Source organism: Ixodes scapularis, unplaced genomic scaffold (genome assembly GCF_016920785.2).
Source record: "Ixodes scapularis isolate PalLabHiFi unplaced genomic scaffold, ASM1692078v2 PGA_scaffold4__175_contigs__length_147842914, whole genome shotgun sequence".
NCBI classification, from domain to species: domain Eukaryota; kingdom Metazoa; phylum Arthropoda; class Arachnida; order Ixodida; family Ixodidae; genus Ixodes; species Ixodes scapularis.
Genome location: NW_024609879.1, coordinates 483,225 through 502,107, shown reverse-complemented (window position 1 = coordinate 502,107; position 18,883 = coordinate 483,225). Strand labels below are relative to the sequence as shown.

General features: G+C 48.7%; 1 protein-coding gene across 1 annotated transcript in view; it reads left to right on the top strand.

Moving 5' to 3' along the window:
• LOC8037225 (E3 ubiquitin-protein ligase UBR2) overlaps positions 1-18,883 on the top strand; it is a 122,157-nt gene that overhangs the window by 65,178 nt on the left and 38,096 nt on the right. Inside the window, exons 13-15 of the mRNA XM_029991547.3 lie at positions 9,557-9,767; positions 13,016-13,218; positions 17,111-17,357. Of these exons, the coding sequence (XP_029847407.2) occupies positions 9,557-9,767; positions 13,016-13,218; positions 17,111-17,357 (661 nt within the window). The remainder of the gene's footprint in view (positions 1-9,556; positions 9,768-13,015; positions 13,219-17,110; positions 17,358-18,883) is intronic.

The following is an 18,883-nucleotide window of genomic DNA, read 5'->3' as shown; positions in this document are numbered from 1 at the left end:
TGGTTATGTGATCCCGTGACATCATACTAGCTTTTCCAGTCGCGGTGCGACAAATTTTTTCCGGTACTTGAGTGCATATATTGCAACTGGAGTAACGTTTCTCTAAGCCACTTCGGTAGTGCAGCGGTAAAGAAAAGAGTGCTCACTGAGAGTTGATTGGTTCAATTCCCACCAAGAGAAAAGTGACTTTTGCAAAAACAGCTGGCTGTGTTATCCTGTTTTTGTCACAACCCTTTGTGAGGCTCTCTGATGGCTGCTCTTTGAGCGCTCAATGGAATCGATCGTTTGCCCGAATCTGAAACGAAAAATATTGCCGCGTGCGCAGCTAGTCAAGTAGGCAGTGGGCTTGGCTCCCAGGCAGATGGCCGGGGTCTGAACCCCGCCACTTGTCATTTTATCTTTCTTTATGTAAGTAGAAGATTCTATAATGTTGGAGAACCGCATAGCTTGTTTATGCTCAGAATCTATACTTCCAGAGCTATTGAGGTGCAGTGTTCTGGGCTCCCAGGGGTGGCTCAAAACAAGCCGTGCTGTACAGAGTCGGTCTTGCCACAGTATTCGATCTTGCTGTTATGCTGCCATCGGCGCCCGTGACGCTAGCTTTCTTTTGAGCCTTCCCTGCAAGTTTAGGACATTCTACCACATTCGTTCTGTAATTCTAAATTCTGAGCATGAACAAGCTACATGGTTATCCAATGTTCTAGAATTTATATAAAGAAGGGAAAAACAACAAGCGGTGGCAGTATTCGAACTGCGGCCAGCTGCGTGAGAGCCAAATGCGCTGCCTACTTGGCTGGCTGTGCATTATTCCGAGCTGCGTCAGCAGACAGCTTGGCCAAGTCTCGGACAAACCACCTGCAGTAGTCACAGAGTCCGAGACACGTTCTTAGGGCCTTCTTGTCAGGTGGCGGCGTAAATACGGCTACGGCGTTCACCTTCTTGGGGTCAGGGCGAACATTTCCGTTGCTAGGACGTGCCAAGGAACTTTATTTCACCATGGGAAAACCGACACTTGCAGGTTTTAATCGGCAGTCTTAATGGCTCGGAGCACGTCTCGAAGTCGTCCTAGGTGTTTGTCGAAATCTCATGAAAATAATACGACTTCGTCGAGGTAGACGAGGCAGCTCTGCCATTTGGTCAATGCCAGCACGGTGTAAATGCTGGAAGGGGGATGGTGCTGTACAAAGCCCGAGCGGCATCATTTTGAACCCGTAAAGTCCTGTCAACTCGTACAGGCAACCGGCATCATTGTGCTTCCGGCAGTAATTATACACCACGTTCATGTCAAACTCCTGCAGTCTAGGCTCTTCAGGATGCCTCTCCCGTTGGAGTCTACAATGGCAGGAGCTTGACATAACCGTGGTGTATAATTACTGCCGGTAGCACAATGACGCCGGTTGCCTGTGAAGGGTCCCAGTTGAAGCCGGTCCTAGCTGCGCCAAAGACAACAATGAGTGTTTCCTTGGCGCTCTGGATCTTAAGGCTGCTTCAGGCACTTGCAATGAGTGCGATATGTAGGACTGCATCTGTTGTGACCAGAGAGGTCAGAACAACTGCTCTGCGCCGTGCATACACACTCCTGCAACCACTGCAACAAGCGCAGTGGGTCGGCAGCACGGCGATCGCTTCTCCGCCGCCGTCAGCTGTTTCAGCGGTGCCTCTAAAAAGAAGGGGACGCGCGGCCACTTATTGGTGTAACAGAAAATAGACAGACAGTTTTCTATAGCTTCGAGCTTTATTTATATTTTCTTTCAGGATAGGCTTGCAGGGTAGAGGGGATGAAAAAAAGAAAAGAAAAAGATGCAGTACGCCATCTTGGACAATCACGACCTTAACACACAACTTGGCCAATAGTACAAATCTCATCATGCGCCTCTTCTACGATTACAAAAGACAATGCAATCTTAGCAGCAATAGAGCAACGTAGAAATATGATTTTGTGATCACATAGACGTTGCTAACACTAATCTTTTTTCTTTGGTGATGAAAACACGTTGAAATTTGCATCCTTCATAGACGCCTTTAAATACAGCAAGCACCAGTAATACCTTCAACTTTAGCACAGGCATGAAATACAGTCGAACCTCGATATAACGAACTTCAATGTAACGAAATCCTCGATTTAACGAAGTATTTTATTTTTTATAATTTTTTGCCCATAGACCCCATGTATTTTTAGTCTCTATATAACGAAGTCTATTTTGCTGCTATTTCAATATAACGAAGCGCCATTGCCATAGGCAATAAATAAATAGACTCTAAAAAACAACTTCGCAAAAAAAAAAAATTGGGGTTAAAAAAAAAAAAAATTATGCGCGAACACGAGCGCTTTGAAAGGTTACTTCACGGGGACAGGCCTTCCAACGTTCCTAGGCTGCCCGAGGATGCGGCGCCGGTAGCGCCGGCGAGGCATGCGGCAAAGCGGATTCCGCGGGGCTGGCCAGAAAATGCCGAGCAAAAAGTTTACACGGCATAACAGCATCACCACTGACATTCACTGATCATCATAGTCCACTGTACCGCGGGTAGCGCGGGAGCCAACTTCAGCGGGGGAGCGACGTGATGGCGTGACAGCACGGGCAGTGCCATCTAGGAGAAGACCGAGAGGACCGATTATCGTCTTGCGACCGTGATGACCGTGATGTAAAGCAAAGGCGCAAGCACACTATGGGCGCGAGGGGGCAAGTAAACTGTGCGGGCAAGAGTGCTGTGTAGGTTGGAAACATTGTCACCGCCTAAACTAAACAGCTTTATTTTTCAACCGGGCGGTTCACTCACGTGCTTGCTGGCATAAGGAAACGTAAAGTTCTTTTTTTGGATGAGAAAGCAAACGTTTTGGACGCCATCCTGAAGAAAGTGCTGAGAACACGAGCACTCGGGAAGTGCTCGACGCAATGGACGTACTGAGGAGGAACACGGCGTCGCATGAGCAGCAAGATGCCGTGCAAGCGCTTTGGGCGCTCGAACGCCGTATGACGCCGCTGCTGCTGTCGTAAAGGCGCAAGCAAAACTCGCGGACTACTCTGCCCCAAAATAAATGTCATTTTCGGTGAGTTTTCATACCCGTAAAATGTTTCGGATTTTTTAATTTTTTTTGCATGCTAAAGCCAAATTTCGATTTAGCGAAATTTCAATGTAACGAAGTAAATTGCGAATTTTACCGACTTCGTTACATCGAGGTTTAACTGTATTCCAAATAAGAAATCTGGGCGATGTTCGAGGACAGAAATGCTAAGAAAGCACCACTGTAGTCGAAGTAAACAAACGCGACGGCACGAGCGTTTCTGCTCTCTTGAGCGTGCCGCCACAACATCGCCGCATAAATCAATGGACCTTCCCTTCTAGGACGTGCTGGGTCATTATCGCGACACACGACAAGAATTCACAGTCAAGGAAAGCACTCTACGTAGAACAACGAGCTTGCACCATGCGACGATCAACACCGACGCCATGTTAGCAGGAACCGCGACCGGCATGCAACACGCGCGGCCGAGCTCTCCTCGATCCGTGATTGGTCTGTCGGTGCGGTCGCTCCCGTTGTTCCCGAACGTAGCGAAAAAGTTCAGCCTGGCTCAACTCCTTGCGTCGCAAACGAACACGAACGAAACGGTCGTTCTGCGCTTCATTGCTACGGCAACTACCCGTTGTTTCAACCGGTTGCATTCGTTCGTAAGTGTAGTGGTCGCTCCGAATGCAAGTGTGTGAACGGGCCTTTAGCGACATGGCAGCACTTTAATGAGACGACCCTGAACTGCGAGCACTCATCGAGCACCTAGAGGGACAAGGGAGTATGATTCCCCGTGCTTTCTTACGAATCCTGCCTACCTTCGCCATTCGACAAGGGGTGCTGTACAAGGAGAACTTCGGCGACCACAGCACCGCGTGGCTGTTATCCCTTCCAGCATTCGAGAAGACACATTTTTAAAAAATGACCGCATCTCCACATGGTGAATGATGTTGATTGGGGCGAAGCTCTGGTGGTGCTGATGATACTGATTTTGTTTATAGGTAGTGCTGATGGTGCTGATTTCTTTTATTGCTCATAGGTAGTGCTGAGTTCCGGGTTGCGTTTCGACTTCATTATTACTGCTTTATGGTCGGTGAAACGCAGAGCCAGTGGTTCTTCTAGCGGATCAGCTTGGATCCGCTAGAAGCTGTGGAAACGCATCTCCACCGCTTAAGTCAACGGTCCATGTCAGAAAGAGAATGTGGTATGGAACGGGGTTATATACGCATTTGAGCATTTGACCGCAGCGCCCTCTCGTCGATAAACGTTGAGCCAATGCATGCAAAGTTTAACGCGATTATATACGCATTTGACCGCAGCGCCCTCTCCTGTATAGACGTTGAGCGGTTACATGCAACGTTTCATTTATGACAGAAACCCCAGCTCTTGAGTTGCTACCACATCTCAGAGCCCCCTTCTCGTCCCGCAGTCGTGGCCGAGTGGTTAAGGCGACGGACTAGAAATCCATTGGGGTCTCCCCGCACAGGTTCGAATCCTGTTGACTGCGCAAACTTTTTTTCTTTTTTTAAGAAGACAGATGGGATGGCAATCGATGTGAGCACGGACGCCGGACAGACAAGGCTAGACCCTAAGGGGCTTCGCCCCTAAAAACCAGAAACGATGGACGAAAAGGGGGGCAACACACAAAATGTTTCAAATGCAGCTACTAAACTTTATTGGCACAGTCGTTTATATTCCATCTCTCTCACAAGTCTCCCGGAAACTGCACACGCCCCTAGGACCTTCAGCCAGTGTACACCTCGTCTTGACCTCATTTCAAACCACCAAACTCAGTTCGTACACACCGTTGCAAACAAAGTCCTATACACAAACTCACCTCTGTTACGCCACAGCGCGGTGGTGGCGCACCGTAGCGTTTTCATGTCCTTGGTTCGTCCGAGAACGTGGATATGTGCCGTGAAAAGGAAAAACCAGATGCCGTCGGACAACGATTGCTTGGGCGGGAAGCACTTTGGGTTGAATTCACGGATATTTGTGATCATCAGATTTATTTGTTTTGTTCCAACATGAACGCCGGAAAACCGTCAAGTTGTGCGGACCACCTGCAAACTACGTTCAGTGCGTCTTCAAGTTCAAACGGCCGCCTGATCGTTCGAACTGTCGTCTGCTCTTTCAAATATTTCTGCTTGTCGTCTGGTCTTTTAGACGACATTGGCCCGTAGAGCAAACATGGTCCCGGTACTTGCGATAAGAGGTAAGTGTAGGCCTCAGAAGACTTAAGTTTGAAGGTTGGTAAGCAGGCTCGATGTAAACAGTAGATGCAAGGATATGTTGATCAATTGTTACCAGTGGCCATCACCGACTTGTTTTGCCTGATTCACTTCGTCCGATTCTGCTTGCAATTTCCAGTATCGACGTCGACCATCTCAGCCACGGTTCACGCTTTTGCAGCCCGAGCGATGTCGCGACTGAAAATTGCGAGCGAAATCTCATCTTGCAACTCTGGCTTTAGCGTCCATTCTGTGGCTTCCACGCGGAATGAATCGCCTTATGTCACATTATTCATGCGAAGTTTTGCGGTGTAACGAGCCTCGTTAATTTCGCTGATGCTGCTCAAGTAGTCAGACATTGCCAGGAAGACGTAGAATCAACAATTGGAGCATGAAAAAGGGCAGGGGGACTCATACCGACGCCGATAACATTGCACTTCAATGGGTTTTTTTTTAGGGCGACAGCGAGCTTTTTGCCCACATCCCCATCGCGCATGTGCGGCACCGGTGGCATCCGCTAGGGGCGCTCCGGTTTATTTGTAAACATGAAAAGGTGTATTGACACAACCCCCAAGGTTGGATCCAATGCACAACACCTTTACACAAACTCCAAGGCCTAACCTGCATCTCGTACAAAGGCCCACATTGAAACTGATGAACCGACACCGGGAAAAAAGAAAATAGAAAATGAAGCAGCAGCAAAAGCTTTTGGGTCGCTTCGTCTAATGCGGTTGACAGCCGACTGATACAATTGCCTGCAGTCGTGATTCTGCTTGTCTCTCTCAAGACTCTTTTTGCACAATCTCTCTCTTTGGTCAAAACAACAGTAGATCCCCAATCAGGCAAACAATTATTGCATGCCTGTACATGTTTAGTAACCTCAGAGTCTGGAGACCCGTTCTTAACTGCCCTCATGTGTTCAGGCAGTCTATCATTCAAGCACCTTTTCGTCGGGTGAATCCACAGGCCATTGGAATATCATATACTATACCCACCTGGCAATCAATGCCGGCTTCTCTGTGCCGTTGATTTTTTTAACGGTTATAAATTGTCATTGATGTTCATAATCAAATAACAAAATCTTGATTTTTTTTTATCTAAATTAAGAACTGCAGTTTTATAACAACATTTAGAACTTAAAGAAAACATCACTTTGGGGGGCTTAAGTTATTATATTCTAACATTATTTCGGTGGAATACAGCGTTTGGCTTACGTTTGATTTCTTACCTAAAATAAGCATGCACAGAAGTTTGTACTGCCCTTCATCAGTCAGCGTCTTGTTACCGAGCCTCGTGCTTCTAGGTGGAATTAAACTGCTCGCTAGGAGATCAAAACTGCGATGATGTCGATGCCATGAAAAAGGTTGCACAGAGACAGGAAGGGAAGATAGACATAAGTGCATGAATCTTAAGGTGATGTTTGAACTTGTACGAATGAAATGTGGGTTTATGCTCCAACAGTACTTGTTGCTGCTCCAAATGGACTTTTGCTGCTTTAAAAGGTTCTTCAAAGTGACCAATGAGACGTCACAGCTACTCTCAAGATGCGATTCCAGCAATATCCTTTTCCACGTCTTAATTCCATAAACATTTGGTATCCAGGTAGACTGGAGTGGAAATAATGTCATAAATGACTCAAGGAGGCCATCCACACCACGAGACCCGTCGACAACACGAATGGCGTGCTATGCATGCAGAAATAATAATGTAGCGTGCAAGGATCCAAGGTGGCAGCGCAGACATGGATGAATTGGAGCGATACAGTTCCGTAACGAAGCCTGGGAGCCTCGAGTTGGAATGCCCAGGAAAACCACACGGAGTTTCGTAAAACAGCGCGCGATCACCTGAGGTGATCACGTTTTGCTGTACGAAATTGGGGCGTGATTGAGTTTGCCCATGATTCGGCTCTTTTGGCGGAGGATCAAAGAGATAAAATGATGAGGGCAAAGCGTGTGTTTTTGCCCTCTTCCTCAGTCTAAAATCCTCAACGATTAACGAAGAGATGCAAAGTAGGCATGGGCAAATAGAGGATTTCGGGTCCGAATTGAATTCGAAGCGAATAGTGGTTTTGGCCGAATAATTTCTAATCGAATAGTTTGAATAGTACAAGCAACAAATACCGCAAGATATGTTTAAACTATAGTTTTATATTTGCACTTATTTGGTGTTAGAAGTACTGTCTTTGTTAATTTCAAGTGTATTGAGTTTGGGAGCACGAAATGGTCTGAAGCTTGCGCCACCTGGCTGGAAATCCAAGCCAGAGTAAGTCAAACCCGTTTATATCGAACTCGCAAAAAAAGTCTACCAGTTCGATATACCGGATAATTCGATATAAAGGTTTTAACAAATTCGACTCTCAAAAATACACTTTCTGCTGAAATATTACACAATGAGGTAGTCTTGCATCTTCTGCTGCTTTTTCTTCATTGCATCCACGATAATGATATTTTTCTATGCTATCGACAGACTCCAAAATGCTGAGGCCGCTGCCTTGTATATTCGCGCATCAGCGCTGAGCTATGCTGAGAGTTTGGTGCATGTCTGAGCAGGAGCACCTTCTCCTGCGGAGTGCCGTTTTGCTCTGCAAGTTGGCTTTGCCCTATGAGAGGTGGCTGCATTGGGGGAAGCCAGCTGGCAGAGCAAGCTGGCTTTTTATAGTGTGAGCTCCACTGGCCGACGTTGAGCAGTTTCGCACGGCTCCTGGAGAGCCATGCTCCGCATGCGCGAGGAGCACTGACGTCGCACGGCGCACAGCTGGCGCGCTGGAGCCGCCGCCGCCGCGCACTCCGCTGTTGCCACGCTTGCCTTGCCGGTCTGCACATTCCAGAGGAGTGACGTCATAGCTGCGGCAGACGCTCTGGTGCCGCCGCGTGCCCAGCTGTGCGCCTCCGTTGCGCAGTGGCCAAGTTTGACGCTGCACCGGAGCCGCTTGATAGCGCCTCTCATTATGTGCGCACGTGGAGAGGTACCAGTAGGTATACATATAGCAGGGCGTTTGCCAGTCTGGTATAGCCATGGAGAAGGAGAGCGAAATTGCTGCGGCGCAGAAGAGCGGAGAAGCTTAACTCATCGGATCCCGAAGTAGTTGCCTGGCAATTAGCGGTAGAGCATAGGAAGAACGAACAGAAGAAGGCTTAACGCGCTGCGGAGACAACGGAGCAAAGGGAGGAACGTCTGGCAAAGCGGCGTCGCCAGGAGGCTGAGCGACGTGCCCGACCATCTCAGCAGCAGCAACAACAAGACGCCGTCGATGACGTCAAGGCTCGCCGATTGACTGACTGTACGGTGAAATTTGGCGAAAGCGCCAGTGCGACTCAGACCTTTGAAACGGACTTTGTAAACAATCCGTGGCACATGAAAAAGACTGTGGCACATGAAAGACTTGATGCCGGTAAGTAGTGCCATGCGTGAAACGTTGAGTTTAACGGCGCTGCCTGAGTGTGGTGAAACTGTGGCGCGGGTTTGTACAACGTGCAAGAACTTTTTCGTTAAGCAGAAGATTCCACTCTTTAGCGGTACCAATGAGTATTGTTACCATCAGGTCTACTGGTTCTAAACGATGTGGCCGAACTTTTACTTTTGCCACAGATTTCCCTCGCTCATATCCATCGTCTAATGAACTGGGGAAATAACCTAAGCTGACGCTACGTATATCCTGGCATAGCCGAGCTAAGCCACTGCAATTTTTTTTCTTTGTTTTTTCCGGGCGGCCTCGTCAACCGCTTAAAAGAAAAAAAAATATAGTATTCTGTTTTGCAGACGGAGCGGGGAGAGGGAGCATGGAACACCCTCTCTCCGCTCCCTCCGCAAAAGATATTTTTTTCTTTTCTTCCAAGCAGTCAACGCGGCCGCCCAAAAAAAAAAGAAAAAAGTCAGCGTGCTTTACAAGCTGGCTTTCCCCTAATGCGGCCACCTGCGTTGGGGGAAAGCCAGCTTGCAGAGCAAAACGGCGCTCTTGGCAGTTCGATATATCGGTAGCGGCTGCAATTTTTTGTTTGATGTAACCATAGTTTTTGCTATATATTATCACTGTAACATTACTTTGCACAAAAACTGTTTGATTTAAGGAACCATTTGATATAGTCGGGTTTGACTGTCATTTAGAAAGGTCGAATAATTCAGTATTGTCGAATAATTCGATATTGTCGAATACTTGATTCGGAGCAAATACTGAACGGAACAGAATTCGATTGGCTACCTGTAATAACTGAATATTCGCCCATCCTTAATGCAAAGTTATCACTTGTCATGGTTTTCTTTAGTGTGGAGTGTGTGGGCAGACGGTAGAGAAGGAGTAACCGGTGCCCCGTTTCTGCAGCCGGTACGAGCTGCGGCCCGAGTTCTACGGGGAGTTCAACCCGTTCTTCTACCACTACACGCGGGAGGAGCAGTCGCGGGCGGAGGAGGCCCAGCTGCGGCGGAGGAAGCAGGCCGGCCTGGAGCCCTGCTGCCCGCCCCCCTGCCCCCCCGAGTTTGCCCGCCCCTTTGCCACGGTCGTCAACCTGCTCCAGTGCGACGTCATGCTCGGGGTACGCCCCTCTTGCCTGTCCCAAAGGGGCCCAAGGTGTGGTCGGATGTCCTGGCACTGCGCTCCGTGCCTGCCACTTCCGCTCGTACGACACTGCCATGGCCTTATGTCACGAGGTCGGGTCGTTTTGAGATTGTTGAAGACGGGACCAACGTCCGTTTGTCTCACACGAACCAGAAACATACTTTTTCTTTAGGATCGCGGGAAGAAATCTGGGATTGCAGGCAGCACAGAATCTGCGAGTGTGTCACCAACACAAAAAGTTGGTTGAGTTGCGCAAATTGTGCAAGTTGGTGACGCAAAGTGAAGCGAGGGTGCCAGGAATTCGACGGAGGGTTTTTGCTGGGCTGCGTAAAAATGGAGCGCACAGTCCAGTCCGTGTCAAAACGCCATCTGCCGTGAGTGCCTAAGGTCACCCCCAACAAGTTCCCGAAAGCTCGGACAAAATATATGACCCTACGAGTGAGAAATGTGGAGAATTTCCGTAAAAGAAGTTTAAAACGCGGGCGCTTCTGGCTCGCTCGTAATCGGTAGGCCCATTGTGCAGGTGAGGAGCAATTTCTATCTCCTCTCGACTCTAGGTGCTCTAATCTGGCAGACGTCCTGATGGAAGGAGCAGTTCAAATTGATTTGCTCCCCGTTTTATCTATACCGTAATATCCCGAGTCATCGCCCACCCCCCAACCGCCTGAAATTCGTTAAAAAAGTGGGGTGGGCCATGTCTCGGTGGGTGAGCACAAACACTTGAAAAAAATCGGAAAAAACCGCCTATTTTTCTCTGCGTATCTAGCGCTGATGCACGAGAGATACCTCAAACTCAAAACTCGATTTAGTTTCATTGTTTTATAGAAAAAAAAATGCTCACGAAAGAATATTTTACTATAGCGAAGTCCGTTGCTTGCATACGCGCTAGAAACCCCGCCGATCTGCATATAGCACGAACGTTTGTTCCGTGAAAGAATGTCACCATTATGTTCTCCTAGTTAGTAAAAAGAAAAGAAAGAAAAGTCTACAAGAAAATAGAAAAACCGACCAGGCGCAACGAGCGAGCGAGCGGACCAAAGAAGCGACCAAGAGCAATGCTGGGAAAGCGGAAAAGCCGGTGGTCGCGTTGGCAAATACTTTGGCATCGGGCCAAGTCGGGCGCCTTGTCAATTGCAAGCTCTTGCGCAACTTTCTTGTTTGGTGCGTAGATACGTGCGTCTGTGCACGGCGGGCTATCAATGCACGGTTGGGACGCTCTGCAAACGTCTGTGTAGGACGTTCCAGCAAAGCTTTATTTACGCTTTGGCTTTGCCTAAAATATTGCACAACCGCGGTCGCGACGGGCGGGAAGAAGGAGCGGGTTCGCGGTGACCTTACTTTGGCGGAGACAGACTTTGACCTAACACTCCGCGGTTACGTTAACAAACTCTTATTTTGTTATCTCCATCGTTTTATTTTCGCACGGATACACGACGACTTTGGGGTCGTTCACGGAGTAAACGCGTAAACAAAAAGAAGTGTCTGTCCCTCCTTCGTCTTACTTTGTCATGGACGTCCTCCAACTGTAAGGTCCGCAGCCGCGTCATTCATGTAGGATGAGTGTTCGCGGATCGCAGAGTCCGCGCTGGGGTATTTGAAGGGGTGGGCGATGACTCGGTGTTTTTTCGGAAATCGATATTGGCCCAAAAAATGTGGTGGGCGATGGCTCGGGGATGGGCGATGACTCGGGATATTACGGTAGATGGGCCTAGAAGGATATCAGTCACTTTTTCTTGAATTGAACATTCTTTTGCTGTACGTGAAAGAACCTAACAAGCGTGTCTGCCACACATTTAGCGTCAATACCGCATTCTTCAAACTCTCGGCATTGAATTTGCTATACCGTATTTATTCGCATAATGAACACACTTTTTTTTTCCCGGAAAATTGACCCATATTTGGGGGGGGTAAAATTTTTGCATTTACACACTTCATGCAAATGTCATATTAGGTGCCAGTATGACACGGCAAGGTACAGTGGCATGTCTCCAGTGATGGAGGCGCACCCACTCCTGGTCTGGGGGGCGCCACAGTAACCATGCTTCATAAATTGCAAACCTTTTTAGGGCGCTTTTGGGGTGCCTTTTGCCGAAGGAAAAGCGCCCTACGACGCTCACTCAGCACGAAAAGCAACACAACCGTCCTTAGGCGATATATATTGCTAGTATCTGGCGGGCATGCTCAAGTGTAATCCGCGACTACACGTATAAGAACTCGTACGAAGTCCAACCCACGACCGCTGAAGCCCGCTTGCACGGATCAAGTTTTGTTCACGGAGAGGCTACCAGACACTCTCGGCCTACAGCGCAGCGTGCACCTCGCTGTGCCGTTCTGTTGCGGATTAAATAAACATGTTTACCCAAAATATGTGAAAGTAGGGCTAACCACTTTCACAATTTCACCGTCCGAAAGCGGACTACAGACGATGGCTTGTTTGTTGACATCAATGCATCTGATAGGCGAAGAATGTCCGGGGCTCGGCAATTCCTCAACCCAAGCTTCGTCAAGTGTGCGCGACACTCGGTTTCACGGTTGATCAGTTCCGTAACTACCGCAACTATGCACTTGCAGCCATTACGTGAGCAGCCCAGCCTGGCTTGACTTGGCTTGACTTGGCTTGACCGCTTGGCGGTCAAAGAAAACTGGCTTAGTGGCTTGCTAAATTGGACGCAATTCGAGACTCGCGGATCCGAAAATTGGAGGTGCGTTGATTTTGGGAGGGAAAAAAAAAAGTCAAAATATTGATACCCGTGGTGGGGGACGCGTTTATTATGCGAGTAAATACGGTATGCAAGTTTGATCTATTTTTTTATATGTTATATCCTTATATAAAAGAATTCGTTATGAACGGGTTCGACCGTACTCTGGCAGACATGGTCAATTGCTGCGTAGAAGAGTCTGGAAAATGCTGCCTCCGCACATAAAAAGACAAACTGAAAAGTTGGACAACATGGTGTCCAGCAGTATGTCGCCAATAAATATGTTTGAAAGTATGTCGCTCGAAACCGCCCTATATTGGCACAGAGAAGAAGGCAGCATGACAGGCAAACGACCAGAGCATGCCTTAGCTCGCGCGCTGGGCAGTTTTAATAAAGCCCAACGTTGAAAGCTGTCCCGTTGGCATCTAGATGCAATAACAAGGTCACCTGGGCAGAGGTGCTACGCCATGCACCTGGGCGGCTTCCCGGTGCACGTCTGGGGCGTGACTTGGAGGCCCCCTTGCAGGTGCTGAACCTGGTGCTGGGGCGTGCCAGCAGCCCGGGCTGCCCCTCCTTCTCGGAGACACAGCTGGAGAAGGCCCTGCACCTGGTGGGGGTGGCCCTGCACGAAGAGCAGCGCCTCCGGGACCGGGGGGTGCCCCCAGCGGACTCCTTCTTCGCCTTCACGGCCGCTGCCACCCGCTCGGGGCTGGCAGACGCCCTCGAGAGGTGGGCACCAGGGGGCTGTCCCCGCGTGTACAGCGTCCTCTCCCGCATTCCACGAGAGACTGTCGGATGTCACGATGCTGGCCATTTTTTTTATTAGTTACGACCCGAAAGACTACAGGAAATTTGGTGGATTGTCGAGCTGGGAGTGTGGCAGAACGGACATCTGCCCGTTCTGCCCCACTCAGCTTGACACCAGGTTTGCAGCACGTGCCGCAGTCGCACCCACTTATAACCGAGTCGGTTATAACTAGGGCTCCGTGTTTTCGAATAAATCCGAAAAACTCCCGCCGGTAAAATTTTGGTCAATTCGTATTTATCCGGTAATAGGGTATCCACACGAAGGAGAACTCCGCGGACGGATGTCGTGACGTCAACATCCCGGGAAACTCCGTCCCCGACTCCGCCGTGTGCACTTGCGGAGCTTTCGTGCTGCCAGCACAAAGCCTCCGCGCCTCCGCCACGGAGGAGAACGCGCTGCGAGGCGTCAAAAAGGGATGACGTATGTCTCACGTGATGCGCGATCCGCGGAAGAACGTGGCGGATTTCTCCTTCGTGTGGATGCCCCTTAAACTCCGAATATTTATGTGTCAATGCTACTCCCCCCCCCCCCCCCCGACAAAAGAAAAAAGTAAAATACTTTTTTTTTTACAGTTTGATGAGCACAGAGCCAATGGTCCTGGGAAAATTCCACCATTATTATCTTTCAAATCTCGGACCGTTGTCAAAAGGGGTCATGCCGCTTGTTTTTTCAAGGTTGATTCAGGGCAACAGGTCGTTCGTTGTACATTCGGGTCGCGACAGAAGCCACTCTTTTGGTTTCCAGTTTAGGCCATGCGATTTGTGATTTAGAGAAAGGAAAGGGTATGTTTTAGTAGCAGTGAAGCCTATGGACCATAGGGATTGTATAAAATTAGGAAGAGGGGCAGTTCAAACTCTTTATTACCTCCTTAACCACTCCACCTCGTGCGGCCGCGGGCTAGATTGGTGTAATAAGATGGGATGACTACGAGCTTCCTAGTGACTACCTTTGGGAGTTTATTGTTTTTAAGGTATCGGGGTTTATCGAAGCGCCACTTGTGTGTGACCTGTGGCGTGGATAAATTAGTATTGCCAATGGCAATGGCACCAACGCCAAATTCAGCTGAACATATTTCAAATGATACAAGCGCGTTTTATTTTTTATTTGACATACGGTTATTATTTATTTATTTATTTTTAATAAAAAACACGGTGAAATTAAACTCAGAATTTTGGAGAATTGGGAATAAAAAAAAAATATAAACTCAGAATCTTTGGCAAAAAATAAACTCCGAAAAACGCCCTCCGAATTTGACGAAAAATAAACTCGGAAAACACGGAGCCCTAGTTATAACGAAATAGCAGCTGTAGCAAAGTGATCACAATTTGCCATTGCCATTTGCAGTTTTTCTATGTATTTCTGTCCATTTATAGCAGAGGAAATTGAGTGGCTCTCACGAATATAGCCGAGAAAAAATTTGTGATAATAAAAAAAAAGAATCAAATTCGTAAAGTTCAGAGTCGCAGACCGCCGCGCCTTGCTGCTGTGGCTGAGCAGCCACCCAGAACGAGCCGCGGACGCGCTGCAAAGGCTGTCGGCGTCAGCCTCTGCATTGTCATATGCTTCCTGCTCCTTTTCTGGGAAGCGGCTTTTCCGCATCGCACGCGGAGAAGCCATTGCGGCATGCCGATAAGGGCGTTCGGAGCGCTAGCAACAATGTATCCGACGGAGGGAGCCTAGATTTAAGTAAGGGAGCATCTTCAAACATGGAGAGCGTTTGCAATTTAATGACGGACAAGTTCTGGGCAGATCAGCACAAGTGTGCCTGCATTTGGTTGTCGCGTGGCCAGCGTGGCGAGGAAACCGAGCAGAGGTGCGGACACGTTTGCAGACGGTGAACGCTTTTGACTCTTTGCAGGCTGCAGCTCATTTTGCAGACACTGCCCACAAGCCTCGTCACCCAGCTTGAGCAGTTGCCCCCTCTCCTAAGTCTATGCTCTCTATACCGACGAAACACAAGCTTTAGTGCGAAATCGGTGCCGCTCGCGCTCCTTTATTTGCTTTGTGCTCCATGTCGGCGTCGCTAGTCGGTGTGGTAACTCTGTGCGAAAGTCTAGCTTTTCTCAAGCACCGATTTGGTCACTCGTCACCTCTCAACGACGGTGAGTTCTAGCATCGCCGGCACCTCGACGGGGAAGGAGGAGGCAATATTTTTGAAACAAAGGCGTCCTGCCATCCTCGACGAAGTGCGCATAAACGTAAAGAATGCTTTGCATTGTCGCAGCTGTCGGCACGGTCCATACGTAGCTCGTAGGATCTCAATCGGAGCTTCTTGCAGTTAGCAAGAGGTGGCTCCGATGTAGCAGTGGGCGTGTGCAGGGAAGCCTCGACTGCTTTCTGCAGGGCACAATAAATATGCCCGTGATGGCCCGTGTAATTTTATTTTGCATATTACTTTTAGGGGGCCCAGGTATAAGGAAAAAGCGGATATAGCGAAGTGATTTCCGTTGACTCTGTTATAACCGTGCTCGACTGTTGTGTGACACTCTTACAGCGGGGCGGAACTCGGAAAACCACTTTTGCGGACGCAGTAAACGCGTCGGTCGGAGAGGCACTCCATGCCTTAAAAAAATAATATTGAAAAAAAAAAGTTTTTTTTTTTTCGAATTATGAAAAAAAAAAAGTTTTTTTTCGTAATTTTCTACAAAACGGAAAAAAATTTTACGCAATATTTACCCCGTTAAATGCAATTTAAGTGGAGGTCACACTCGAAGCCCCAGCAGCAAACCAGTTGCTTTGCCCACTACTACTGCATTGGCTTGGCTGTTCGGCCGAACACACTAACAAGTCTAGTGTCTCCCTTTCCCTGCCTGCTATAAACTTTATAATTTTAACGGCGAGCCAGTGTGAGGGACGTCGGTCGTCCTGGGACATCCAGATGGCCGGCAAGGCTTTATTGACGACAAAAGGCCACAAGTTGCCACTCGCGAGGTCGTCGTCCAATCTTCTTAAAAGCTTTGTTTCAGGGGTGTGGCTGTGGTCGGGGCTGCCAAGGCAGTGGGAAAAAATTGCCAAGTTGGCACGTGACTGCGCGTGATTTCGGACAGGCAGCTGCTGCTGAAGAGGTGCCTCGCATGGGTGCACCCCGGTGGCTCCTGCTGGGGATGTGCCCGTAAGCCTCTCATGGCCACTGGCAGACTGAATCGCGGTTTCTTTTTGGCGAGGGATTGAAATTGGAACGGGGAACTTTATTCTTTGCATAAAGTTGACAGATGCCAAATGAATTGTGCGTGCCTCTCGGGCAAGTTTCAAAGCCCCCAAAAGTCGTGGAGCAGTATGTGTTGAAAAGCGATAAAATTGCTAAGAAGTTTGATGCACATCTGAAGGCTGGTTTGCACAGTTGTGTTGGACTGGCATCATTTATCCAAAATTACGATCAGTTCCTCGTGCGACTCATCGAAGAGGTCACACCCACTTTTTGAGAATATACACGACAGAAACAACACATACTTGAATGAGAAAAACTGGATAAAATGTGATAACAGTTTTCTGAGGCGAGTTGGTCGAACTTGTCTCGGAAACGACAGACAAATCAAAAGGACGCTCGGCGATAGGCTACAATGACACAAACACACCCTTAGCTACTACGAGGTATGCTGCGCTGGGAAGTTATGCCGAACAAATACATAAACTATAAAACGATATGGTAGGCAGAAACGAACACGAGGTACACGTGAAAACGGTAGTGCTCCGAAGAAGCGGTGAGTCAAAAAGAAAGCCGAGTAACATCTCGAGACTTTTCTTAGTGTCGGGCGATGTCGCAATTGGGTGATTTGTGGCTTGCAGAGATTAAGTGGTGGGCGGTGTTCCCAGGTGTGCGGCCGCCCCCAGGGTGCGCAGCCAGAAGCCGCTGCTGGACCACACGCTGCGGCACTTCCGGCGGGTGCGGGACGGACCCACGGACCAGTGCCCCATGGAGGTGGAGGAGGAGGCAGACCCGGGAGGGCGCCTGGCTGGGGCACGCAACGCCGAGGCCGCAGCCGCACGCCGTGCGCGCATCATGGCCCAGATGTCGGCCATGCAGAAGAACTTCATCCAGGAGTACTCGGACCTCTTCAAGGTGTGCCCGCTGCACGGCCGGGCCCACGGCCACTTTTGCCGCTTTACCCTAAAGTTATGCGTTAGCTCGTATCCTCGGAGGTACAGTCGAGCCCGGTTATATCACACCCGGGTATTTCGAATTATTGTTTATATCGAACAGTCCAAACATCCCCTTGGAAATCACATGTAATAGTATTGAAGCATTGTTTTTGTGTATCAAACTCCCATGGCGGGGACACTCGATATAGCGAACTAAAACGGCCGCTCGTGGCTTCTCCCGTGGTTGTAAAAAAAAAGAAAACTGTAAAAAAAAAAAGCTTGAGGTACACCTATGCACTTCTTACGAATCATGGTAGAAAAACCGAGACAAGGAGCTGAAAAGGACAAGAACAACACCGTCTTGGACGGTGTTGTTTTTTTACTATGATTTGTCACCAACTTGCCTGCGTCTTCACACTAGCTTCTTATGAATCGGAAATGGGAAAGCATGCAAGCCGCTCGTCCGCTCCCTTTTTCGTCTGCTGCACACTTTTCGTCACCGGTCAGTGCGTGTGCTCCCCTGGTGACCTTGGACGCTCTGCGCCGATGGACACGCAGCACCATGGGGTGAGCGGTCGTGGAAACTGACGAGCGCAGCGGCCAATGGGAGCCCCGTCGACGCGCGCCAGCCAATGGAACCGAAGGCGGTCGCGGAAACTAGGTGCCGTTTTCACGCTTCAAACTGATGACATCAGTTCGCTCCAAAAAACGGTTAATGCTTTTGCATTAAGAAAAAAAGTGGAGGATGGCAAAAGCAAGGGGAAGGGCATGCGTAGGGAGGGCAGGGGGTGCTCGTTGTTGGCACGATAGCATGCGCTCTTTCCCCGAACAGAACATCGCTGTCGCTGCGGGACTCCTTAACCCCAAATTAATATGAGCCAAAAAAAAAAAAAAAAGTCTTCATCTAGTTGAGTGTGTCAACAACGGTTGAGCAATCACACTTTAAACGCCTTATCTTTGTTTATTTTTTCTTTCGCCGTTATTGCTTTGCCCGTCTTTTTCTTCTCTTTTTTTTTTGCCGTGTGAATTGCTGGCGCTGCGTGGAGGTTGTGGCTAGGCGTAAACAATCACACACACCGTCGGCTAAACACAGCGGTGTCTGTGATTTTCATGATCTGATGATGTGATCTTGCGGCTCTTAGAAGCTCCATTTGGTAAGGTCCCGTTTGTCGGGGTCTTCGGTATTACCAGAGACGCGCAAAAATTTCAACTGGAGCTTAAGGTAACATATATTTTGTACATCAAATTATCGCTATATCGAGCAATTTTACGGCCCCCTTTGAATTCAATATATCTGGGTTTGACTGTACTGGTGAACTTGGACTCCGAAGATAATAGCTAGTGCTCCCTTCTCTATTTGTGCATAAGCCCACTCCGATGAATTCAGGGTCTTGGAAGCATTTGCTATCGGACGTTCCTCACCGTTGATCTTGCGGTATATCGCTGCATTTGCGCCTTGGGATCTTTTCGCACATTGCTATTAGTGGCGCATTCAGATAGCCAGCT